The 26648-nt window shown below is 40.7% G+C and overlaps 1 protein-coding gene across 2 annotated transcripts; it reads left to right on the plus strand.

Moving 5' to 3' along the window:
• The first annotated feature begins 1820 nt into the window (after window positions 1–1820).
• LOC148330078 (semaphorin-4G-like) lies at window positions 1821–26294 on the plus strand. 2 transcript variants are annotated; one of them, XM_088305183.1, is made up of 15 exons: window positions 1821–2132; window positions 6564–6812; window positions 13162–13313; window positions 14896–14958; window positions 15040–15138; window positions 15828–15918; window positions 15998–16105; window positions 17248–17408; window positions 18897–19072; window positions 20067–20211; window positions 22245–22467; window positions 22843–22958; window positions 23040–23194; window positions 23735–23814; window positions 24708–26294. In XM_088305183.1, the coding sequence occupies exons 2-15, from the start codon at window positions 6632–6634 to the stop codon at window positions 25664–25666; spliced, it is 2709 nt and encodes a 902-aa protein (XP_088161309.1). In that variant the 5' UTR covers window positions 1821–2132; window positions 6564–6631; the 3' UTR covers window positions 25667–26294. The 2 variants fall into 2 exon arrangements, with proteins under 2 accessions (XP_088161309.1, XP_088161310.1); XM_088305184.1 differs by having other exon boundaries at window positions 23735–23793.
• Window positions 26295–26648: the final 354 nt, after the last annotated feature.

Consider the following 26648-nt stretch of genomic DNA (forward strand, 5'->3'; position numbering starts at 1 on the left):
ACCCCTGGTGGCCAAGGCAGGCACACCAGAAGGAGCAGCGCAATGAATGACAGCATTAAATCAAGACACGCGCTGGTTAATTCGTAACATTCTATTCAGTTGTTACGTTTTCATAAAGTCCCCATATGGAGTGCAATTTATTTTTTCATTCAAAAACAAAAGATGCCTTATATTTTTGGGAGAGGCTTGAACCCAAGATCCTTGGATTTTATAGTCAATGTGAAGGACCCGCAGGCTAGCTATTCATGCAAGTTTAAATCCAATCTATAGTTGGCCAGTAGATTAATAGGGGGGGGGGGGAGTCCTGTCCTCTCCCCCTTAGGGTCTTTCAATAGGGTTTCTGCACCTTCCAGACTTGTTCATTAAGTATAGAGACAGCATTAGTGATTTGGATCTTGGCTTTTCCTCATCAGCAAAGCAGCATTTCTTCTGTCTGCAGGCTCGATAAGAGCCAAATGTGAAATGTGCTACAGTAGATTCAGTAGATCTTTATTTATTTTTTTACGCAACATTTTGACTCATCAGGACGATAGGCAAATGTTTGGCTGCATTTGTGTCTTAACAGCTGAGTCTGCACTTTACACAGCCACAATAATTAGTAACGTCAGTAATAGAGCAGCTGGAAATGTTTGAGGTTTTGTTTGCTTTTACAGTTCCAAGGTTGGAGCCTATCCAAGCTAACTTTAGGCAAGAGGCAGGAAACACCATAGACTGGTCACCAGGAAATCGCACTTAAAATTTGGGCATTTTCTTGTAATTAATCAGCAAGCTTATTTTGCACTCATCGCTACCAATTGCCTGTCGAAATACCTCCAGCAGATGCCACTGTTGCACCACTTAGCTGTGTTTGCCATAAACATTTGAAACTAACGTATAGTGGATCAAAATAAAAACACAATTGCTATTCATATTCACATTGGTGAGAAATAATGAAGTACAAATACTTTGTTACTGGGCTTCACTTTATTGTCTGATGATTTTTTACTTTTACTCACTACACAGCTCATTATTACTACTCGTTTTTATTATTTTCAACACTGTTTTCTGTTTTATGCTTGATGGTTATGAACAGCACTTTGTTTCAGGTATAGTTGTATTTTAAAGATGGATCTCTTTAAAATACAACTATATTGGTTACCAGGCTCCCTCTAGTGGTACGCAGAAGAATCACAGAGTTAAATGTTCAAACTGCTTACTGTTACAGTGGCTTAAACTTTTGTTAATACATTAACTTTAAGTACAGTTCATTTGTATCTACCCTTTAGGTCCAATACGTTTACAATTAATCTTTAAAAACTGCTCATTTTTTTTAGTATAATTGTATTTATAAATTTGTTGACAATGCATTTTCATCAAATTATTTTTGGGGGGGTTTTGTCATTATAGATTGCAGAGCAGTGTTAATGTTAAAACCGTGCATAATGTTACTAGTCCAGCGATGGGCAACTCGCGGCCAGACTGAGTGGATAAAAATAATGGATTTTTTTTTAATTTTTTCATTTAAACACGTTTCCTCTACTGCAGTGGACTCCCGAATACTCGCGGCTGCGCATCTTTCACAGATTTTTTTTTTAACGATATATTTGATCTTTTTTTTGTTTTGGGTTCCTTGACGGTATCAAAATATCCCTGTCTCGTTTTTTATTTTTATTTTCGTTTTTGATTTTCGTTTTTGAGCTCTAAGTGGAGCTGCGCTTTGTTTTTTTTGGAATGTCCGAGTAAAAACCGAGAAACACATATATCCTGCAGTTCTTAAAGTGTCCTCCTGGTGTCACTGCTGCCCCTCTCACTAAGGTTTAAACAGACAGGTTGCTCTAGTGCACCTTTAAAAAAAAAACCTTCTCGAGTCCACCCGCAACACAGTCAACTCACATCGTAAACGACGTCTCTTTACCGGGTTTAGAAAGCGTCTTTTAAGCAAAGAAGCCGGTAAAGATGAAGTGAAAGATTTTTGGAAGGTACAAGTGTGAGCGTCGTGGGCGGTTTTGGCTCGCTGAGTGTTCCCATTTGGTGGCTGTTGATATGCAGGACGGACAAAAGGGACTAAAGTCCACTTGGAATGAACAGCTCGAGGACGATTACACATTTCCTGCTTTTTTTTGGTCCACCCCCACAATTTGTACGCAATTAAGGTAAGCCTAAAGCACCACACTACCGATTTACAAATACCGTCACTCAACGTAATTTATTTTCAATTCCTGCTTAAACAGTCGCGTATTTTTCTCCGTCGTATCTGTTGGGTTACAACTTGACAAATCAATCCACCAGTGAGTGATCTAATCAACTGAAACCATTTTATCACTTACTATCACATGTCACTGGAATAGAAATCAATTTTTTAAACCACAGGTGTCTTACTCAAGGACCGGGGCCCCAAATTTGGCTCACAACATTTAGTTTAGTTTTGGCCCACTACAAACATCTCGCAAAATGAATTTGTTTAATTTTGGCAATAGGTCTGGGTGAAATTTCAATTTCCACCTCCTCAAAGTGTGCTAGTTGATGCTTGCACACCCAGTAGTGGCTTGAGAAACGTTTGACCTGACTTACCTTTTTGAGATGCTTACTGATTTTTCGGCAGTGACACACAAGCTCATACTTGAGGGCTTAGATCAACTCAATTCTCAGTAAGCTGTAGATTGGCATGCAATGAACAATTAAAAAAAAATGACTTCCATCTTTAGTTTACTGTAATAATTCCATTTGATTTTTGCTTTAAAGTCCACTCGCTTAATGCTAACACATAATAGCAAACACAGACATAGCATCTATGTTGTGGTAGCAATAGATATTTGAAAACATTGCAAACGATGCAGCTAAGTTCTGTGTCCTTTCCTCAGTTCTCCCGGTTTGGCATTTGCATGTAGTTTTCTCCAGCTTCCTTCAGAAGTTCAGAATTCAAATACTTCAAAATCACCAGAGATAGTGATTATATAATCTATTCATGTGTGCAGGTTGAAAATGTGTTTTGCTTGCGGACCAATATTGCTCTGACAAACCAATCAATGGACAGCACCTAGCCCTGTGAGGATGAATTTGCAATATTTTTTTGTATAGGAACTCTCATTTTTACTAACCAAGTTGAAGTAGCATAGGCCAGCACTACTGATTTTATAGATTGACATGGCCTGGTCTCTTGAAATAAATTTATACAATGAAACGGAACGAATTATTTTTGAATCAGGTTGTAATTGTTGATCATTGCTTCTGGTTAGTGTTTACGCCAGCTACAAAGCTGACCACTGTTGAGAATGAAGTGAGTGTGGAAATGCCACGACTGGCGATACAGTTGAATGAACTCTGTGGATCAACATTAGCATGTTTGTGTTGTCTGTCCGAGGTACAATGTTTCTATTCTTCTATTGAATATTGGCTGCATCCTTGTTCCCCTACTCCAAACAAAGGCGCACAATTTGTCCATTTTTGGTGTAAGACTGATTACAACACTCAAGCCCAAACAAGTGATTCATCCCCAACTGCGGCTGTCTTTTGTCATAGCGGTGCAAGCCAAATGTTACAAACAAACATAAAACTGCACTGTCAAACAACAAGGAGGCTTATAAAAAGCGAACAATGCCTTTGACTGTCGTCTTTTCTACCATTTGTCTTGCAAAGACACACATGCTTTGTATACAAGCTTATAAGCAAAGAGTGTCAAGTCTTTTTTTTTTATACGAGCGTACGCAAAGTCGCCCTGTCATATATTTCAGCTGCTTTGTAGACAATGACGGTGTTCTCGCAGTAGTCCACTAGGGTCAAATGAAATAGTTTTGTTCCTTTTGTTTAATAAGGCAAAAAACTCAGTCCCATGGTGAATGATTTTCACCCCCCCCAAAAAGATAGATGTAGGCCTTAATTTGGAGTAGTTAAAACAGAACCTGTAAATCTGGGTACACACTGACCGATTTATTATTATGATTTATTTTTACAGGAGCTCAAATACATTTTTACCCAAAAGTGTTTGCGCATGTATAAAATGTTTAGCCGAGTAATGAACATTAAACTGTTAAACAATCAATCGAAAAAGCTCGTGTCGGCAGTGTATCAATACCTTTATCGTGACTTCTCTGTTGGCCTCTGATGAGGTGCAAGCACGACAGGAGTTTGCAAACTTCAAGGCTGTACCGGTGAGATGGTTAGCTTAGCGCTAGCTAGCTGCTACGACAGAACACGGACATAGTTCAAACGTTCCTGACAGCGAATAAACACCCTGGGTTCTGCCTTTGACTAGATTTTTGGGATTTTGGGTGCGAGTCTCAACTCCAGTTGGATGTGTGCCTTTAAGGGGTGTGGCTTAGTGAGGAGTTCAGTCCAGGTACAGATGCCGTGTCAGGCAGTATTTTACCCACCTGGCTCGTCGTTTCCGACACCTCCGTGTCACTTGTGGGGCTTTCTTTTTGTATCAGTGGGAAAGCCGCCCATCTTCCTTTCTTGAGACCACATCAGCACCACTTTGGCAGCCTGATGGACTGGCCGTCTGAAAGCATAGAGAGGCCATGACAACCATTTGAGTGTGCACGAGCCAGATGAATGACTCCTGAAGGGCTCGTCAGCGTGCCTCCCCCGCATTCCGATAAAAGAAGCTTAGACGAGCCTGTGAAGGCAACTGGCACCTTTTCATTGCACTTGACAGCTCTCTGGGTGGAAGGCCGTTACAAGAGCAAAGCCTCGACTGCAGTAATTTGGTCCTCTTCAAAACTGATTTGGCAGCCCTCGCCATAATCCTGACAATGCAACTTCCAAAATCATTTTCACCTCACGTAGCCATGCCCAAAAACTCACAAACGTCTGTGGTTTTGGTTGGAAGTAGACAGTTTTGGTTGTTCTTTAGGTTCCGTTGCTCCGCCTTCAGTGGTAGTTTTACTTATTGACATGACATTTTGTAGACATGCATCATTTGTTGACCTCCAAAAAGGTCTCGAGAAACCGTGCGTGAAAACGCACAGATTTGTCCAATTTTCATTCAACGAGGCCAATCCAGTTGGTCATTTCATTGTCTCAGGAGCCTCCCTCCTGGATTTATTTTTTGAAAATCCAGCCCCCAAAGTGAGTTTGAAAGATGAAATTGGTTTTCATGGGTTGTCAATACTAGACAGACATGCAATGCTAAATTGTGAAGAATATATATTTTTTTTAATACATCATGTGTGATTTGCAAGCTCAACAGCAAAGTTTGAGGGTGGTCAAAGAACTCCTGTATTCAACTTTAAGTTTAAATTTTGATGCGTCTTTATCGTATGAAGCGTTTTTAAAACCACAGCGCTGAATACTTTAATTCCCTCATAAGCTTCAGAGGATATAATATGACTAAGTAAACATTTTACATTTCACACCCTTAACAGCTGGACAGCTGGTGCCTTTTTCTCACTGTCAAGAAATAGAACATCACTTTGAAGAAATTAAAAGAAGACTTCCGCTAATACAGTTTTTGACGTTTATGTGTAAAACTGTCACATAAAACAAAATAGTTGACCATTCAAACAAACTGTTCAACCAATTCGTCTAATTTCATTTAACAAAACTTGACTAGCTTAATCCCAACACGAAACGCTATCCACAAGCTAACGGAAATCAGCATGTACGTTACAGTAATCGTAAATCTTAAAATAACTGCTACTTTAACGCAAACTTAAAACAAAATAATATTTAACATTGTATATTTGAAAATTCTTCAACCGAACCGAAATGGATAGCGCTAATACGTAATGCGAATTAAAACGCCGCTTAGAATTGCGAGATATCGGAGACTGGTTGCACGTCACTCTGCTTTGCTATTGTGTGCATATTTGAAAAGTCAAATGAGCACACTCAATATTTACACATGCACGCCTGCGTGCTTGTCACAGTGTCCAAAGCCCAGATGGACCTTTGTGACTTTGTGGGGCAAAACGAATAGTGAATTACATACTAGTGTGTTGTTTCCATAAATGGTGAATTCATCTGTTCCACATCAGTGTTTGGTGAATGTTATTTGGAGTCGTGTGTTATGAGACCGAGCAGATTCGCAGACGTCTTTTGTTTCGGAACACTGATCAGCAATCACCGAGTGAATGAAAACACATTTTGTCGCTTTTATTTCAGCTGTTTTGTGTCACACTATCACACTGATTGATTTGTCAGCGACAACTTTAGTGATCTTCAAACATAATTGCAGTGATTAGTTCCCCAATAATTTTTTTTAATTGTTTTATTTTTTTTTATTAATGTGGTAGAAGTACCACTTGTAGTATGTGGGCTCCCTCTAGTGGTGCACGACAAACACTCAAATGTCAAATGTTTAAGTTGTTCACGTTATGGCGGCATCAAGTTGTTTTTTTTATATAGTATGGTACATTTATATATGTATATATTTAATACCTTTATTTAGGTTACAGTTTAATCTTTTTTTATCTACAATCCATTAATATATACATAATGTTCAAATAGAATAAATATATATATTTTAGGAATAATACTGCTGCCTATCTGCCTATTACCAAATTAATTAAATTAATCAGCTGTGCATCAGAGGGATTTTTATTGACCCTTCTGACTGTTGGTGGATGCGTTTTCTCTTCTTTCAGGTCCTTGCAGTGAACCAAGCAGCCATTGTGTGAATATGTTTGCGTGAGCTTTTGTTGTTTGCTGCTGCATGCACTCAGCTCACCAAGTGTGTGTGCGTGCGTGTGTGCGCGTGGAGATGAAGGCGAGCCGCTCCTCATCACTGCGGCTTCTGCTCCTGGTTAGCTGCTGTGTGTGCGTGGCGGCCGCCTACCCGTTCAGACCGCCGCTGGATCTTGACGTGACTCCACGCGTCACCGTCTTGAGCAACAGTAAGCGTCTTTTGTGTCACTCAATCATTAACCACAACATTAGGTAAAGCTGTTCAGTTTATTGCCACGCCCAGTGGAAGTTTACTGTCAAACTGAATATGAAACAAAAAGAATTACACATTTTGTATTTAAGAAAAAAAAAATCACATAGCCTAGCCTTACGCGTAATGTTCTTGCAAAATAGCATCCATGTTGCAGTGCTATAACTGTTTAAGCAACGGATTGAACGCAAACTGGACTGTAACAACGAAAAATACTTAGTCCTATTCTTTATCCTTTGCAAAGAGCAACTGATATTGGTGCCATACTGATGAGATGAAGAGTGTGATCTCTCGGTGAACATCTGTCTGTCTTATACTGCCCCCCGGTGGCCACGATGCACACACCAGAAAGAGCAGCACAATGGCAATTCAATTCATGCTGTTGCAAAAACTTTTAAAATAATTTTTCATTTAATGATGTTCTTACCACAAATTTTTATAAAGTACAATATTATGGAGTGTGATGTTTCTGCCAGCAAAGCTCGACTATAGATCTGTATATTTCTAATATTGAGAGATTCAGTCTTTTTTCGGTGGCCTTTTTATTTCTTCATTATGATCTCACCTTTCTTTATTCCCTTGAACTATTTGACAGCCCAGGCTCGACACTCTTCCGAATCCCGTCGCAGCTCCTCTCTTCGTCCCCCTCCATCGTGACAACTTGCCGCTAGTATTAACGTCTTTCCACCGACTTGCATACACACGCCGTCTGTCGTCCCGCCCGTGGCGCTTTGTTTCTCAAAGCCCCCCCACTCAGATCCCCCCACAGAGACTGGCGCCGCCTCGGCTTCTTTGAGCGAGGTGCCGTTACCATGACGATTGTCCTGCTCAACGTTGGCTACACCTGTGCCGATACGCCAATTTATCTATTTGCCATCTTCCGTGTTCATCTCACATTAATACATTGGTACCTTGACTTTTGAGATAAATTTATCACATCTCAAATCATCTTTTCACTTTAAAATGAATGGGAGTGCCATTAATCCGTTTCTGCCTCCAATGAAACACCCAACAGTTTTTGAAAGTGCTTTTCTTAATAAAGAAAATAGCACTCTACACTATTGTACTGGACAAAAATGTACAGTAATAACATCATTAAATAATGTAAAGAATTACACCAAAAAAAAGATTTCATCCTTTAATTCAATAAATATTTGCAGCCTTGCCCTCAGGTCCTCCTCCGTGACTCACCTCGGCATCTCTAATCTACAATCCGCTTCCGTGCGCAGACTCTGTTTTTTATTCATTAGCGCAACTTTTTATGTCAAAAAAGTCCTCCACTTAATTGACCTTGCTTCTGCGCGAAGGCTTTCAAATGTAAATGGCGGCATCCCTGTCATCTAGCCGCTTAATATCTTAGCAACCTAATGAAGGTGGAGACCCCCCAGCCAGGTGACTAAATCACCTGTTTTTGCATCATGAGTTGTTTAACCACAATAATGCTTGTATGATTGTCAAGAATGATACAATGCTCCTTAAAATATCACCGGTGATGAATTTAGTATTCTCCAAATGTGCCATATTTTGATGCACAGCTATGACCTTCCACTCCAGTATCTTGGGATGATGTAGGCTTGCCTTGCCGGCTTATTTTCCCCAGCTTATAAAAACGTGCCCTTTCACCTCCAATCTTGAATGGAGGAGCTACATGCCTCGGCTTGTTATTCCCTCATCGTATAACGTTCCTGTAACTCTGACCGAATTCACCCCACGTGTTGCTCTCCCAGCGCCGTCGCATTTGTTCACCCGAATACTGTTTTGTTTTTTTTCTCACCCATAACTATGAAATCATTAAAATTGTGACTTGGCCCCACAGAATTTGTTCAACACCAAAACGAACCCAGACCAACGTCCGCTAGCTTAATGCGAGGACTGTAGCTAATGATTTTTTTTTTTAAATTACAGCTACATCTGTTGTGACATGCGCTATAAAAATAAAGTTGTATTTTATAAATAATTGATAAGTCCAGTGATTATTTACTCGATTAATTGATGAAAGGGAATTCCCCCGAAAAGTTTTAATTTCCATCCCTGTATTAAGAAACATGGCATTATTTCAAAATGCAGGAAATTTGCAAACATAAAGATTAAGATTCAGTCCCTGTCTTGTTCCGTAAGATGTCAGGGAATTGACAAAAAGGTTGATCATTACTTTCTCATGTAAAAGCTGATTTTTTTAAAAATGTTTTATTTTTTATTTAATCTAAGAATATTAACTGTTAAGAAGCTGAAATTTCAGATTTAGATGATTTTAAAGTAAAGTAGGTCTCCCAACAATTGAACGTTTAGCAAAATAATTCCGAATTCATTTAATAATCGAGTAGTTGGACTTAATGCTAACATACATTTCAAAACACTCTAGATGGGCTCATGAAACGAGCATCGACGCAAAGGTAATTTTCCCCTTGAAGTAATGAATGGATATTTAATTTGTTGCACTCATTTAATTAAAATACATAAAAAATATATTAGTTTGTCAAGGTAATGAATAGGGTGCGACCAATACCCATTTTTTTGTAGGATGAGGCAGATGGTGATGTCTGGCAGAATAAAATGAATTGTTTGATTAATTTAAGAAAAAAATATATGATCAAAAAGTAAGTACTTTTCTAGTCCCTGGAGGCATACTGCAATAATGATAAGATAAAAAAAATAAAATTGGACTGCTTTGTGCAGTGAGAACAATCTGCAAGGATTATATTTTTTTTCTTTTTTTTTTATAGGTGGAGGTGTTTTAATGTTATTAACTTTCTTTTATGTTGTAAAAAAATAAAAATACGTTAAAAAATAATGACTGTTATTGGCCAATTATATCAACCGTCTGATTAATCTGTCCGTCCTGAGTAATTCGGAGATGAAATGTTTCAATTTAATTCTGAAAAGTTATTAACTAACCCCAAAAAGACATTTCAACTTATTTTCACGGGAAGTCATAGAAATCAGTTCCAATTTGCATTTGCTGACAGAAACGTATTAGGTGCCATGATGTTGTGATTACACAGCGGAATCTTCCAGGTATCATCTCGGTACGGGAGCATTGTGTTCGCCCACGGTGAGCCGCTCGTAGTGTGCGCACTCACGTAGCCAAAGTTATTGTCCGGGAAATCCCACGCAGCCTTCCGCTAATACTCCTCTTCCTCCCGGTGAGAGGGACTCTGAACACAATCCGCTAGCAGGAATGAAAAGCGGCGCGTCGGCACAGGTAGGAGGAAGTTACAAATGTGCAAATCATAAGTAAGTCATAAGTTACTGTGGCAAAAGTTGAGGAAGTCAGCACTAAATTTCAAGAAAGGCGTGTCAAGCCATTACACATTTGGGAGTTTAAACTAAACATTACACAAAGAGAATTACTCATTGTGTGTTTAAAACAACCTCAGTCCATTTAGCTTAATGCTAACTAGCAACGCGAAGTGCCACAGATGTGCTTTCGCGGTGTTATAATTGTTTACAGAACAGATATTTGAAGTCAAACAGTGGGGCTACAGAAGTTGGCAGATAATATAGATATACTCACAGGCATCTATTCTTTATCCTCTGCGAAGAATGAATTCACTGCGTCTTATTGAAGAGTGTTAAAAACATTTAAAAAAAGTTTTTTTTTTTTATGCATTAATGGCATTTGGATTTCAGTGTGGCAAAATGATTTTGGAAGTGAGGCCACAGACACCGGAGAAACAATTCATTGCTAAAACAACACATCTAACAAAGTGCTTCTCGATGGATAATTCAGAGAAAGAACTGCCGCAGCTGATGAGAATCTCAACTGGCACTGACGGTGATTTACTGTACTCAGTGGCTATAAAACACTTGAAAGTGCATATTGCTTCCTCATGAGTGGATGGTTCGGTATTTAAAATGTAAATCAGTAGCATAGGGTGAGCCAAAAGCCACTAAATTGAATACCTTGGTTGATACATGCCCACTTCGTATGCCTGATTTCACATCATTCAAGTGAGTCGGAGCATGTCTGCCTGAGTATAACCACAGTCAAAGCCGTGACGTGAGAACTTTTGCTTTCTCTTTGTTTTTATTTGAGTAGTGTTCTCTCCAGAATAATCAAATGACAATTTCTTCATCAGCTTGCAGATGCCACGTAGCTTGACGAACATGCCGTCGATCAGAATTCAATAGCCTGTTTCTTACGGCGCTTGGCGCGCAAATGTGTTTTTACGTGGTTGTTGTCATGTAGCGGTTATCACGTCTGCCTCACAGATAAGTGATTCTGGGTTGGATTCTTGGCTCAATCAGTTTGCCGTTTTTATGTTCTTCAGTTTGTGCTCTTTACACTGGCCCCGCCCCTTGCGTCACTCATCCAATCACAATTCGACTTAGACTGTTGGGTTTGCTAAAACATTTGCAACAATTCCCTTTTTTTTTTGTAAACTATTTATTGGAAAGTGTAACAAATAATGACACTGCAGTTTTGTTTATAAATTCCAGAACTCATGCGTGACACGACTTAACAAAGACATTTTCACTATTTTTTTCAGTTAGTTTTAGTTAGTATTATAAACTTAAGATATTGTTTCAATTATTATTTTTTTTAAGCATTTTTATTTCATTTTACCATGTTTAAATGTGAAACTATATATTCAAAATAAATGGAAATTGTTTCTATGGTATCTGTAAGTTGTAGATTTTTGGACATTGTACTTGAGTCTGGAACGTAAACGTCGCGCCAAAGAGGTTCACGATAAATTAGTTTTGAATTTTTTTTTTTTTGTCAGATCCAGCTCGCAAAACGTTCTCTCTCACAACATTGGTTGGATGTTGCGGTTACAAAACGCCCAGAGGTGGTTGCGGTGTCATGTTTACTCAAGTCAAGTGGCACCCTGACAGACAGTCGGTTTTGCTTACGCAAGCCCCGGGGCGTCATCACAGGACTTGCGAGTGAGAACCTTTAACCAACGTAACGCGCACAATACAGTATGCTGTACGACATCTCTTTGCTGGCAAAGAGTCAACCTCATTTTTAGTGTTATAGTTTGCGTCACATATAGGCTGCAGAAAGCGGCAACTGAAAATCCTCTTTTGATTTTCTTTTATTTCTGTGGGGCGCTATACACGTTATGACGCTGCACCCTTATTTCTTAGCCGAGCTGACTTTTTCATTGCGGCTGCAGCGCAAATTGAATAGAGAGCAATATAATAGAAAGTATCAAAAGGCCTCTCACCACATTGCACTACTATTCCACAGTCGGTGACGCACACTGCGAGATGTCGCACAAGATGAGTACATTCAGGCATTCAGTGACATGTATCAAAGACCTTGCATTGATTTTGAAATACTGCATTTCCTCGTATAAAATGTTCAGGGGTGATTATTTAATAAATTATAGAATGGTGGAGAAACTTCTAAACGTTGATTCCAGTATACATTTGCTCTACTGTATTGCTTTTTTTTTTTTAATCCACCATTATTTTATTTATTGTTTTTGTTTTAACGTAATACCTTCGTTGATGAGGTTTCAGCCATTTATTTAATGGAACAAATCGTCAAACGAGCAAAATACAAAATAAGAAACTCTTGCAAGAAGCTGGTCTAGGCCATAGCTCACGTTCACACGCAGACTAAACATCCGATCAAACTTTTGCTCCTGTCCTCATTGACTAGGCCACGCCTCTTCAAGACACACACTGACACTACAGTATAAACAATAATTGCAAGTTATCGAAAGAAAATCATCACATTATTTATTTATTTTTTTTATTTTATTGATCATTGTTTTGGCATGCTTCTATACCGATTTATTGTTGTTTTTTTTCCAGACTATTTTTTTTAGACTTCAAACAGTTCTTTTTGGCTATAAATTGGCGGGAAACACAAATTAAAGCACATAAACAGCAGAACAGTGACAGTCTCATGTTAAGTCGAAAGCTAATTGAATTGAAAATGCTTTTTCAAATGGGTTTTACAAGTGGACATGGAGGAAAAGAAAAATACATGCATCCATTCAAGAATGAAATCATTTGGCCATATTTTTTAATTCGGTTCACTGGGCATTGTGCCGCTCCTTCCAATGAGGAAAAATACAATCAACAGCCTTAGAGCAAGAGTTTCACTGCTGAATCAATAAGCTGCGATAATAAAAAAAAAATATATATGCCCATGAGTATTATACTATATTGTCTGTGTATGCGTGTGTGATTAAACCTGCAAGTCAAGATGCCACTGTGTTTTGTTGAAAATGTTATTGCCTCTCTGAATTTTCCCACAAGTGGTCCAACAACACTGCCGCGTGAAGTAGGAGATTATGTTGCAGGTGTTTTTTTGCATGACCGTGAACAACTGCCGCTTTCGCCCGCAGGTCTGCAGGGCTGCAGGCGCTTCAGCTCCTCCTCGACTGTCAATTACAGCACCATGTTGCTGGAGGCTGACAGCCAGCGCCTCTACATCGGGGCCCGAGGGGCCGCGTTCGCACTCGATGCCGCTGACATCTCGGCCGGTCCTGTGCACTCTGTGAGTTTCTTTGTCGATGTTGAAATCGAGACTTTTTAGTCTACCGTGTGCATTTCACTCTCTTTTGGAAGAAATGGCTTGTGGACGATTGTGTTAGCCTTTTTGAAATGCCTGAAAAAAATCGGCTGTTCTGTCATGCAATTACTGAAGATTCTGATTGCTTTAAGGGCTGACTTGGAGATGGTCACAAGAAGGAGTCATGCCAAAAGTTTGGACAAAAGTTATTATTAATTTTCAAAGACAAACAAAGCAACTAAAAGTAAAAAATAAAAAATATATAAATAAATAAATAAAAATAAAAAAATGATTACGGAAATAAAACAAAAATGAGTTATTTTAAAAAATCTTTACTAAATAAATCTAAGTTTTAGGTTTAAATAAAATTAGCTGAGAACAATGAAAATGTCCCTTGATTTTCATCTGCGTGAATCTGTTCGAAAAACAAGAATTAAAAAAATTAAATAATAATGAAGAATCCCAAACAATTGTAAACCTGCTTAAAACCTGTGCCAACAGTCAGCAACTTTTGAGAGAGACTGAATGTGTAATTTAACACCTGCTATTTGGAATCTTATTAAATCAGGCCCCTGTGTTTTAGCATGAATTAGCATGCTAGCTACAGTGCCTCAACCAGTCTTTCCAGTATACTTTGCATCTGGAAAGAACTCGGTTCTTCCCCTAATTTGCTCAAAACTCTACCGATGCACCTTTGGCAGAAATCCCAGCCTCATCACTTTTGGAATATGATACCACAAGATTGGCGCAGCAATCTTTGGCCAGTGTGGCTCGTTTCTCTTGGCAGACTTTATTTAGACAGAGTTGCAAACAGGGAATGCGACTGTGTTCAAAATTGGCAATTCACATTGAAATTCACATTAAATGATAGTTGCCAGACGCTTTCCATCGTTTAAAGTGCCTTTTATACATACACCATAAATTTCAGATGTTCTAGTAGGATTTTCCTGCCATATTTTTTTGTTATTAACTTTAATTACGTCGTTATTAACTAACTTGGGAACTGGCTCTGTACAAAATAACCAATCATGTTCAAATTCACGTTAAATGGAAGTCGGCACCATTTAAAGGGCGTCGAATGAACCCCCAATAAAGTTCAGCTGTTTTAGTAGGCTTTTTTTGGACATCTTTTGTTTACTTTGAGTTATTTACATAGGTACAGATAGAAGCTGGTGATGTGTTCAAAATGAAACAATCACGTTCAATCTCATGTTGAATGGTAGTCATCACGCTACTCAAATGAAGTTCAGATGTTTTAATGGGCTTTTCGCAACAATAAATACTTTTGAGGGGCAAAAAAATGACACAAGTCCAATTTGCAGCATGGCTGTAACATAAAATGTGGAAAAAGTGAAGCTCTGTGATACTTATTTCCGGATGCACGCTATATCCTTCTGTCCATGCAATTCGTTCTCCAAAGAGACTTGCGATATAGGCGCTAAAAATAACCAAAGTGTTGTCATAGGGAGACTGAATGTCTCTATTTGATCTCAACGTACATGTTGCAATAATGATTTCAAGTTGAGCTGGTAATAGGCACGTGACCTCCTGTTGTCTGTTTCATCAGATTGAGTGGGAGGCCTCCGCCGAGCAAAAACATCAATGTCTTCTCAAGGGGAAAGACAACAAGGTGGCCGTTTAACTTTTACCTCTTTCCTTTTGTATTGATATCCTCACTGAATAATTTTTGCCCCTCTATTTCTTTCAACAGACGGAGTGTTTTAATCATATCCGCCTCCTGCAGAGGTTCAACTCCACGCACCTCTACATGTGCGGAACTCACGCCTTCAGCCCTCTCTGTGCATATATAGTATGTTCAGCCCCTGCTTTCATGTTGCATTTACATTCATATGTCGCTGGTTACATGTAAAGGTACTGTGTGGTATGTGACTTTGATTTTTTGTATTTTTTTTTTCCAGTCACGAGCCCTCATTTGGTCAAATATTTAGCTTTGTGTTGCAAGTCACATGTGCTCAGATTTGAAGCCTAAGCCTGAGCGCAGTGACGCAGACTTGCTATGATCCCATCACTATATTTATCGTCATTAATCTATTGATTAATTTTTTTTTTTTATGTTGCTTCCTTGATGTTCGCAAAGCTAAATTGTCACGTATCTAGGCTGTATCCCAGCCTAGAGACCAGCAAGGCCGAAGACCCAGGTGTCTGGTTGTTATGACAACACAAAGCTTAAAGAGGGTGTTAGGAAACACATAGCTTTAGTAAGCACTTTTTAATCAGATTTTATAGTATACTTACTGCAATGCCCTCCCCATGTGGGAAAGGAACGCGACAGTCAACTTCTTTTAAGCGATGGGAGAACACAATGAGTACACTCACGCAAAGATTTTCACCTGTTGCGGAGGAGTAGTAATTTTGCTTGTCAGTTAACTTATTTCATCAAGAATGAGCCTTAAACACTTTACATTACATGGAAAAATACAATGAATTGTATTCAACTCCACTGTAATAATGTACAGGATAAAATTCTCATTTTTTCAGGATGCTGAGAAATTTGAGATGTCTCAGCCCGAAGAGGGCCGAGACAAATGTCCGTACAGCCCGACAACGGGATACACAGGCCTCATCGTTGGTAGGTACCGTCGACAGATACTTGTCACCATCCTCGGAAAAAAAGAGAAACCGCTCATGTGACTTTGGTTCTCTCTCAGACCAGGAGCTGTTTACCGCGTCCCAATATGAGTTTCGAAGCTTCCCGGATATCCGACGCAACTCTCCCAATCTGAAGACTGAGGATGCTCCAACGCGATGGCTGAATGGTAAGAAGCCACATTCATAATCATGATGAAATTTTGAAAAAAAAAAAAAGGTGTATCATGCAGCAGTTGTCCCACCATGCATAGCAAGCGCGCTGTAAATATTTATTGCATGAAGCTGATTTTCCAAATATTTCTGAATTAAAATTATATTTTCATTGATTTATCTCATAAGATATTTTTCTTAATAATTCTGTGTAAATAAAACAAAACTTAAAAAAAAAATCTAGTTTTTTCAAATTGATTTTATTGAATTTTACATCCACATTTAACATCTTTTAATTTATACTGGATAATTGGTTACTTAATTTGAATTGATTAATATTAAAATAATACAATTGAAAGAGAGGAAAGGTATTGTCATTGTCACATATACAATTAGCATACTTGTATTTATTTTATTTTAAATACTTTGCTCAGAAATTTGAAAACAATGAATTTGGAAAAAAATCTTTTGTCTTTGTATCTATTTTCTATTTGCATTTCTTTTTTACACTTGCGCTTTTTTTGTAAACCGCATTCCCAAATTACCCGAGCCATCTGTTCATTGTAAAAATCAAAAGCTTGGCCACGCCTAAACGTATCCGTTCCTACATGAGGCAGTAAAAATCAGATTTTTGTGTTCATGTGGAGGAAAAAAAAAAGCCTGCAAAGTTGAGGAGTGCTTGTTTCTATTTCATGGCAAGCCTACTGAGTGAAATCTTGTTATCGGGCTGTGCATCTTAATGTTTGTTTTCGAACAAGCGGGATCAGCAAGAGCCTCTCGTGTTAATGTCAGTGACTTCGCAGAGACCATACATAAACATGAGATTCGGCTATAATTGGGTCTCCTCAACAGGGAATGAAAATCCTTCTCAGCAGTGGGAAGTCATACAGATACTTTGTTGATTTTCAGCTGTACTTTACTTGAGTCTTTATAGTTACTACCTGCAAATACAATTTGTTAAAACCACCTTGCTATTTTTTTTTTCAACCTCTGCAATCTATTGTGCCAAATTAACAAAAAGAGTATTATTAAATTGTTTTCTTATTCTTACCTTTGTACGGAAGCACATTTATATCTTTTTATATTTAAAATGCTTGAACCAGCTCACAAGTATTTTTACTTTACTCTTCACTTCTGGTCATCCCCCTCCCTCCTCCAGAGGCCAACTTTGTGGGCTCAACGCTGGTGAGGGAGAGAGCGAGCAGCAGCATTGCGGGCGACGACGACAAGATCTACTACTTCTTCACAGAGGGCGGCCAGGAACACAGCGCCACCTCTGGCGGCCACAGCAGGGTGGCTCGGGTGGCTCGGATTTGCAAGGTGAGCCAAGCCTCGAGGCGGCCTGAGCTTAAATGCATGATGGAAGGAATTTGTCGTGAAGCCCGAAGGATGATTAGAGGAGAGGATAAATGTCTCGTAAGGATGGAGAACGGAGAGCGTGACGGATTGTTAAGCATTCGTCACAGTCTTCACTGCAACTTGTTTATTGTTTTTTTTCTTTTGGCAAGAACAAGATGGATTGTTGTGCACTATGTGGATGAAAGTATTGGGACACTACACAGGAAATAAAATGGAAGGAAATAAAAACGGTGTTCAGGAATTGCATAAGATATAAGAGTACGTATTTTGTCCCAATCTAAACCAGCATTTTTGTCATACATCTGCTTTGTAAGTGTGTTGTCCTGATGTTGCCCCTGAGTAACACGGATGAAAAATTGCAGTGCCCTCCAATATTCGTTAACAATTCTTCAATTCTTGCGACTATCGAGCAGGTGTGGACGAACTACGGCCTGGGGGCCACACGCAGCCCGTTAAATGTTTTAATCCGGCGCGCTGAACTTGAAAAAAATTAAATCAATAAACCATGTTAATGTTTTATGTTCTAATTACTGTGGCTTTTCAAAGACATACGTATATATTGTTGTAATGCTTTTATTCACTTTCATTTAAAATGAAATTTTTGTTTTTTTTTTCTCCGATGAGGTGAGGTTACAAAAATACTCCATCCATCTGCTCCTGGTCCCGCCCCTCTGTCAAATTTTAGAACCCATTGTGGCCCGCCAATCAAAAAGTTTGCCCACCCCTTCTATAGAGTATATTGTCTTGAAATATTTTTTTTTTTTAGTTGTCAGATTTTGTTTTGCTGTTTTCTTCCTCTTAAAATTCATTTTTTTTCTCATTTCACACTTCTTTCCTCACATTCTGATGTATTTCTGGTAATATATATATATTTTTTTCTTAATTTACAAGAAAAAAAACTTCCATCACAATTTAATTCAATGACAATTTTTTTTCTCCATAATGTTGGAATTTGAATCTCTTAAAATTACAACCTTTTCTCTCCATAATACTCAGATTTTTTTTCATTAAATGTTGTGATGTTCTTCTTACAAACTCTAGCCACAACAAATGCTCTCCTATCTTGTGATATGAGCTAGTGTTGGCGTTGCTCGGTCTGTCCGATGTTATTGCACTCCTCATTTCACTAGTGAAGAAGCCTTTTGGATCAAAGTTGCCTAAAACTTACAAGAAGAGTCTCAATTCAACATTTGTGGACTTCTCAATCCGTGTTGCAAATTTGTATTTCTTCCAATGGGTTCAAAGTGTTTGGATGTGTTAAAATGACCTCAGTATGGTTCCTTTCAACCTTCGAGTTGGTGGTCTTTGCCACAAGTAACAAATTTCCTTTTTTGCTTTTTCATGCCATCTGTCGTTCTCTTCCTGGGGTCCCCCCCATGTGCCAACTGTAGCCGAGCAACAGTCTTTTTTCTTGTATCTGACCCTCTCCGTCCACCCATTCCACCTCAGGGAGACCGAGGAGGCCTCCTCACTCTCCAGAAGCGCTGGACGTCCTTCCTCAAGGCCCGGCTGATGTGCTCCCTCCCCGAGTATGACTTCCACTTCAACGAGCTACGCAGCGTCTCCGTCGTGCCCGGAGACACGCCGCGGGACACGCTCTTCTACGCCATCTTTGGCCTGGGCTGGTGAGTAGCGGGGAGGGGGGGGGGAGAAAGGGTGATGAAAGTCAGAGATCGATATGTTAAGACAGTTGGAGCGAGATGAAAGGATGAGACGTGAAGATGGAAAGTAACGAGAGGAAAATGTGGCGGAGAATTGATTAAAAATGCAGATTTGAATCTGTTTCAACAAGAGTAAATCATTTGGAGAGAAATCTGTTGAGAATGTACAATAAACCCTCACAATATTCTATTAAAACCGAACAGAAAGGCTATTAAGCCATTGCGGCACCCCTAAAACACAGTAAAATTATTTTTTTTTAAAAAGAGACTAATCTACAGTATGCGGATAAAAAAATATATGCCTTGGAGTTTTGTTGTATTTTCCGTCCTGTGTTTAGTTTACAATTACTTTAACCAAACGTTTCGTTAGCCCCTCGTGAGACTGTTAGCATTAAGCTAACAAACTTTTTCGAAAACAAAGTTAGCTATTTGATGAAATATGCGTATATATGTGTAATTCTTTTGTTTTATTGTTTGACTTCATAGTACAAAATAAACTTCAGCTGCGCTCTTAAAAAAAGCATTTGGATATTTTTTTGTTGAATCTGCCACAGTCGCCAAAGCACTTTTGAAATTGGAGCTTGTGTTACATTATTACATATTGGGCAAGTAATATTCAAGAAAGTGGATGAACCATTTTACTGGGCTGCGTTTGCACATTTTCAACTGCTGCTTCTCACCTCTGACTGCATTTTCGGCATGTCTTTCCTCCTACTCTCTAATCTGCTCCTTACATCTCTGCCAGAACTCCTCCTGTGCCTTCCTTCCGCTTCCCTCTACCTATTTATCTTGTTATTTTCATCTTTTAAACTAGGTGCGCCACTGATCTACTGTACTTCTACTGCGGTCGCCATGGTAACGGCGGGTTTATCGCTGTTGCCACTCACACGATGTGCTTTGCTCTCGCTCACTGCATGTGTGTGCGTGTTTCTTTCTGTTTTTTTTTTTTTTCTTTTAGGCAAAACATAAAGGCGTCTGCGTTGTGTCGCTTCTCGCTGTCTGATGTCCAAGATGCCTTCGGAGGGCCTTACATGGAAACACAGGATTCTGGCTCCAACTGGAAGGAGTACAGTGGAAAAATTCCTGACCCACGACCTGGAACGGTAAACACACACACACACACACGCGCACGTTGAGTGGCATCTTGGCTTTTGAGTGCACCAACCGACGAGCTCTTCCATTTATGAGTCATCGCTATTTTTTTTTTTGCCCTTTATTAATGGAACGAACAGTCAAGCATGAAAGGAGACCACTCGCAAGAAGCTGCTGAAGGCCACTACTTACGCCCCCGACGCTCACACGCAGATCAACCCGGCCATCACGTTCTGATGCGGTTCTGCATGTTTCTCACGTTCTATTCAGAAATTTCTCCCAAATAAACTTGTAAGCAGGGCATAGTCGAATGAAGCTTCCATGCCAGGGCGGGCTCCGGAGTCAGTCGGCGTCAGTCGGCGTCAGCGTAGAGCTGCTTTGCAAATTGCCGCTTAATCATTGTTTAATAATATGAGTTTTCTGTCCACGACTGACTCGCTAATCCCAACATGCGATGCCGTTATTCACATTTGCACTGCAAAGTACATTTGCATTGCTAGAAATAAACTCAGTCATACTCATACTTTTGCATGCATGCACGCACACATGCACACACGCATTCACTCTTACACACATGCATTCAGTCACTGACCCACAAACATGCATTAAATCACTCATTAAATTCTCGTTCATTCACTCACATGCAGTCAGTCACACACGCTGTTACACACGCACTCACACACGCGCAGACTCGCACACACGCACTCACACCCACACACACATTTACTTACACTCTTTCTCTCACACACACATGCATTGAACATTCAGCGTTAAGCGGGCATTCCAGGTTAAATAAAAAAAACTTTTGATGACAAGTGTGAGATGACGGGAAATCCATAAGCTTCCCGTTTCACTTTAGACCACCTCCAAGTTGGGTTCCATACACGTCATTTAAATTTAACCGAGTGAATGAATGATCCACCCCAGGCTTTACCAAACTCGTATGAAAGCCATGCAGTCACTTCAACGTCCCGACTGCAGCCTGCGCCTCTCGTTTTCCGCCGCGAACACTCGTCGCTGTAATAAGGCATAAGAAGCAAAGTGAAGCTCCTTCCTCTCTACGGAGATCAAATGTAAGTGATCCTTAGCAGAGATCCAAAAAGGAGGCAGATTAGAAGATGGAGCCTGATAACGAGGATGAGTCTGTAAAATGAGGAAGACCAAGCGGCAAACCCCAACCGGCTTATTTTCCCCCGCAATTAACCGCGGCGAGGCCTTAGCAGCGTGACAGCCGGGGCGGTGGCTCACTTAGCGAAGAGCAGACATTATCCGCCGCGCCGTCACTTGAACACTTAATTTTCAAGTTTGCTATTAAAGGCAAAGCGGCAGAGGGTCTAGGGAGCAGGAAAGCCGCTTTGATGAGTCGGCTCATTTGAGAAAAGGACCCTTGGATGTTCAATCAGGTGTTTAGAGCTCATGGGGTCGATGTTTCTTTGCATGCTTGAACGCTCTCTAAGCCTCTTGACACCACCTCACACTTCTAAGCATCCTTCTTTCCTTTGGCGAATAGTAACTATGTTACTCTACTTAAAGAGAGAGTTTATAGTTTAGCAACATTATTAGTTCACAAAACACGGCAAGCAAATTGTTTGCTCCAAAACAATTAGCTGATTTGTTTTTACTTATATCTTCACAAAACAAGGGATTGTTAGCTTAGTTACTTTGTTGTATCAATTATCACATCAAAATTGAAAACATTTTGTTGAATATCCCAAAATATATCAGTTTTGTTGACTTGAAATTTTGAGTCTCCGCAATTTTCTTTTTTTCAGTGTAGCGGCTTGTATCGGCAGCCTCTCTGAGTGTTCGATACCTTGAAATAAGGCTGATATCTGCCCGCCAACGACTAACGATGCTTGGTATCGGTATTCGACCCTTAAAAATGATCTAAAAAATCATCCGTCTCTGGCCCCATCTTATTCATCAAGCCTTTCTAATGAAACCAACTGCGATTGACTATTTAAAGCACAAATACATGGTTAAAAATTAATTTTTGCCACCTTCTCGTCTGTTTCCTGAAGACTTTGTTTTCCCGCTCCCTCAGTGTATCACAGACACCACGAGGGCCAGGGGCATCAACGTGTCCACCTCCCTTCCCGATGACGTGCTCAATTTTGTCCGAAGGCACCCGCTGATGTCCCAGCAGGTCCAGGCTTTCGACCGTCGCCCCCTGTTGTTCAGGAGGACCACAGATTACACGCACATGGCTGTGAACGCGGTCCAAGGCTTGAATGGGAAAGCATACCATGTATTATACATGGGAACAGGTGGGGACCACTGGGAAGGAGCTTGGCATGTTTTAACATGACCTCAGTATCATATTCATTTACAGTGAACCCTTGGCTATTTGTGGAATTTACACAAATGCCAAAAACTTGCAAATAATGGATTCCCTTCCCTAAAATTTATATTATTGCCATCTTATATAAATAACTGAAATCTCTTTGTACTACGCAACACAAATATTGAAGTGCAAAATTGTCACTTTCTCTGATTTCAATACTGTGTGTTAATCAGCCTTCCTGGTGAGTGTGGTTTTTTTTGTCATGTTATTAGATGAATATTAATTGGGAGCGCTTGAGATGACGCACATGGCGCAGTTGAGTGCATAATTTAGCCTCACTCTGTCGTGTGACCCTCAGATGAAGGCTGGCTGCACAAGGCCGTACACGTGGAGGGTCAGCTGCACATCATCGAGGAGCTGCAGCTCTTTGAAGAACCGCAGCCTGTGGACAATGTGCTCATCTCTGTTCAACTGGTAGCGTGTCTGATCTACACACACACACGCACACGCACGCACGCTTGTCTCAGTATTTATCGTTAGTCCATTGTGTAACAGGTTAGTGTGTACGTGGGCTCTCCATCTGGCGTGGTGCAGCTGCCCCTGTTCAATTGCCGTAGGTACACTTCCTGCTACGATTGCATCTTCGCCAGGGACCCTCACTGCGCCTGGAGTGGATCCCAGTGCGTGGATGTCATGGTGTACACAGACAGGTGCGTTTTATTCCTGTGAGTGAGTGAGAGTGAGAGAGAGAGTGAGTGTGAGTGAGTGAGTGAGTGAGTGAGAGAGAGAGAGAGAGATCAAAAAGCTGCTGCTCACCTTTTGACCTGCCTCAAACAACATTGTGCCCTGTCATAGCGTCCTTTCCAAGAAGTATTGCGTAATCCCTCTGTTGGCAGAAACAACCGTGATCTGAAAGTAAACACGGTGTGCAGCTGTGTACTCAAGCCATGTTTCCAACAAGGGGGGAAAAAAAATCGTAAACTCTTGCCAACTAAAATTTGGTTCATTAAAATGTTTTGTAAATATTGGTTAGGTGAACTTTATTAGAAATCACCAACACCATACGTCTAGCATGGACACATTGAGGAACCTACGTTCCATAAATGCATGTATTCAGAATCTTTACGTTTACATCTTTGCATCGATTTCAACACGTTCACTTTCTCCCAAATACAAAACTATTGTTGGAGCAAGGAGCATCAAATAACATGTTTTTGCACTTGTGTTGTTTTCTCGTCTCATCCTCACAGATCCACGTTAATCCAGGACATCCAGCAAGGCAGCAGAGGGTGTGACAACACTCAAGCCGGTGCGTCGAGTTCTCCAAAAGGTTTCCTCTCAATGTCTACCAGTGATGAAAGTGAAATTAAAAAGAGTCAGACAATAAAAGATGCATAGTTGGGCGTGAAGACCCCTTTTGAAAGCTGATTATGCACGCGCTGCTCTCCTCTGTTCTTTTAATCCCATTCTGAGGGAGATCTGCTTGATATTCATGGCAGGCGAACGCTGCCGCTTTCCTCGCAAATTCAATCTGATCAAATGTGGCAGCTCCTTGTTTTGGGCTGCGCTAGGTGATAAGATGGCTGAAAGTAATACAAGTTTGAAACTTTGGACAGCCTTTGATGTATAATGTGCGTGAGATGTCAAGGAACTGTTTTATGAACTACGACAAAGAGGACAATGTCTGCACTGATATTTTTTAAACGGTGTCTCGGCCTACGTCTGGGTTAAAAAAAACATGAACCAGCTGTGTAAGAGTTCATGTATTTATCAGATTTAAGGGTGAAGGGATGAACAATGAAAAACGAAACGAAATAACTTGAATTGTAAAATTGTTAAAATGAAACTAAATGAGTGCTTTTAAAAAAAAAAATAACTGAACTATAGAAACATTTTTTTCAAACATTTATTACTGTACGGCCGTCGCTCCGGAATTGTGGTTTACTTTATTATACATTTATTGTACGTTCCTTTCCCTCCCCATTTCCTTCGAAAGTACTCCATATATTAAAAAAAACTAAAACTATTTCTAAAACTAATACAAACCAAACTGAAAAGGAGCACTTTTGATAAATTAAAAAAGTAACAAATCCGTTTTAAATACTCATTAAAACTAACTCAATTCAAAAAACAAAAGTAAAAACGAAATAAAAATGTTCTACTGTAGATTGAACAATCCAAAACTATGCGGTGTGAAATGTGACTCTTCTCCCTTTTTTCCAGACGTGTCCACGCGCAGCCGCTCTGTGCGAGTGGGCGACGACGTGCTCCTGCAATGCGAGCTCAGCTCCAACCTGGCCGCGCCGCTGTGGACGCTGGACGGCCAGGAACTGCACGGCTACGGCCTCAGCTCCGGCTTCCGGACCGGCACCGACGGCCTGCTCATCATCCAAGCCCGCCTGGACCAGAACGGCCTTTACACCTGCTATGCCGTGGAGAACGAAATCCAGGTTGCCGTGGTTACCTACAACGTCACGGTCGCTCCCGACCGGTCTTTTGCGCCCACGGAAGAGCCTCGTCACCGCTTCGCCGCCTCGCCGCCGCCCACTCCCTCCTCCGAGGGGGCGGCGGCACCAGCGCCTCGGATGCCGCACGCGGAGCTGCTCTCCGCCAAGAACATGGAAGCCGTGTATCTGTCTCTCATCACCATCCTGGGCAGCATGTGCGTGGTTCTCACCGTGGTGCTATTCTACCTGGGCTTCTGTCTTCGAGTGGGCACCCGAGGGAAGTACTCGCTCCCCACGGCGGCCGCCACCTACCCGAAGAGAAACCACAGGAAACAGCAGCGTAATTCCTCTCACTTGGAGCTTAAGACCATTTCGGGTAACGGACACGGCGTCCAAAACGGCATCTCCAAGCCGCCGAATGGCGACGTCCGCGACAGAGGCTTCTTGCAAATCGTCCCGGGAGAGGCGTACACCTCCTCCAACGTGGACACCACCCCCCCGCCCCCGGCACCTCCCCTGCCCGCCACGCCCGAATGCAACTTCTCCAACGGGCTGTCGGCCACCTTGCCCAGCGTCCTGCGGAGGATGAACGGCAGCAGCTACGTGCTGCTCACTCAGAGCGACGCAGAAAGTGGCGCGCCGCTCTGCTCGCCCTTCGCCGAGGAACTCAACAGGTTCTTGGAGAAGCGTAAACGCACGCAGCTGATGCCCAGGCCGGATGAGAGTTCTGTGTAGACTGGGGACAAGAGACTTGCTTTCTTCAAGATATTTGAACTTTTTGGGGGGAAGAGGCGGGGCATGATGATGAAGGCGTGAAATAGTGGGGTGGAAAGAAAAACTTTCTACCTCAATTCATTTGTGCCCTAAGGGACACCTTTTGAGGAGAAGAGAGAGCCTCTCGGGAATTAGGGTTGCAAAATTTCAGGAATTTTCAAACGCGGAAACTTCCATGGGAATTAACTGATTTGTATCGGAATCAAAGAGGATAAGGTAGTCCGGCTTCCTCCTAAATTCCAAAACATGTCTGTTTGGTTCATTGAAAACTCTAAATTGTCCGCCAGTATCAATGTGAATGTGAAAACTAATTTGTCCGCATGACAAAAATGACAATAAGAGGAATTAAATTTTATGCTCCCTTTTACGTGCTCCAGTTTAGGGGATCATTTAATTGTTTCGCCTGTCACTGTAAATTTCTGGCATGGATCGTTTGTGTTTAATAACTTTGAGCAGGACCCGTGATCAGCATGATTTCCGATTGCACCTTGAAACGAGCACTGTTTCTGCTAAACAAAAGGCTGTGGCACTCAAATTGAAAGCGATCTTGGAAGCAAGGTTATTTACATAATAAAATATGCTCAAATCAGTTTCTAATTTCACCGTCTCCACGTGAATAATCGACCCTAATTTATACATGCAGAGAAAAGAATTGCTGCGAAGAGTCATTGTGCCCAAACTTTTTAAAATATTTTATTGGATTTCATCTTCTCTCGTATATTTTTTGTCCTGTTCAAGGTGACTCCGCTGAATGGTTGGGCGTTGCCATAGCGCCCTCTCTTGACCAGCTCCCCCTGCCCAAAAAATTCCCCATCTTAAATTCCCTTGGAAATTTACCAGAACCTCCTTTGCAACCCTATTGTGAATATAAATCCGAATGTGTGCAGATGTCCATATTTGGCTGGACTCAAATCGGGAGGGCAGCTCGCCAAATTTGATCTGC

This window comes from Idiotropiscis lumnitzeri, chromosome 9 (assembly GCF_059441095.1).
Source record: "Idiotropiscis lumnitzeri isolate Australia: NSW breed Sydney's pygmy pipehorse chromosome 9, RoL_Ilum_1.0, whole genome shotgun sequence".
Lineage (NCBI taxonomy): Eukaryota > Metazoa > Chordata > Actinopteri > Syngnathiformes > Syngnathidae > Idiotropiscis > Idiotropiscis lumnitzeri.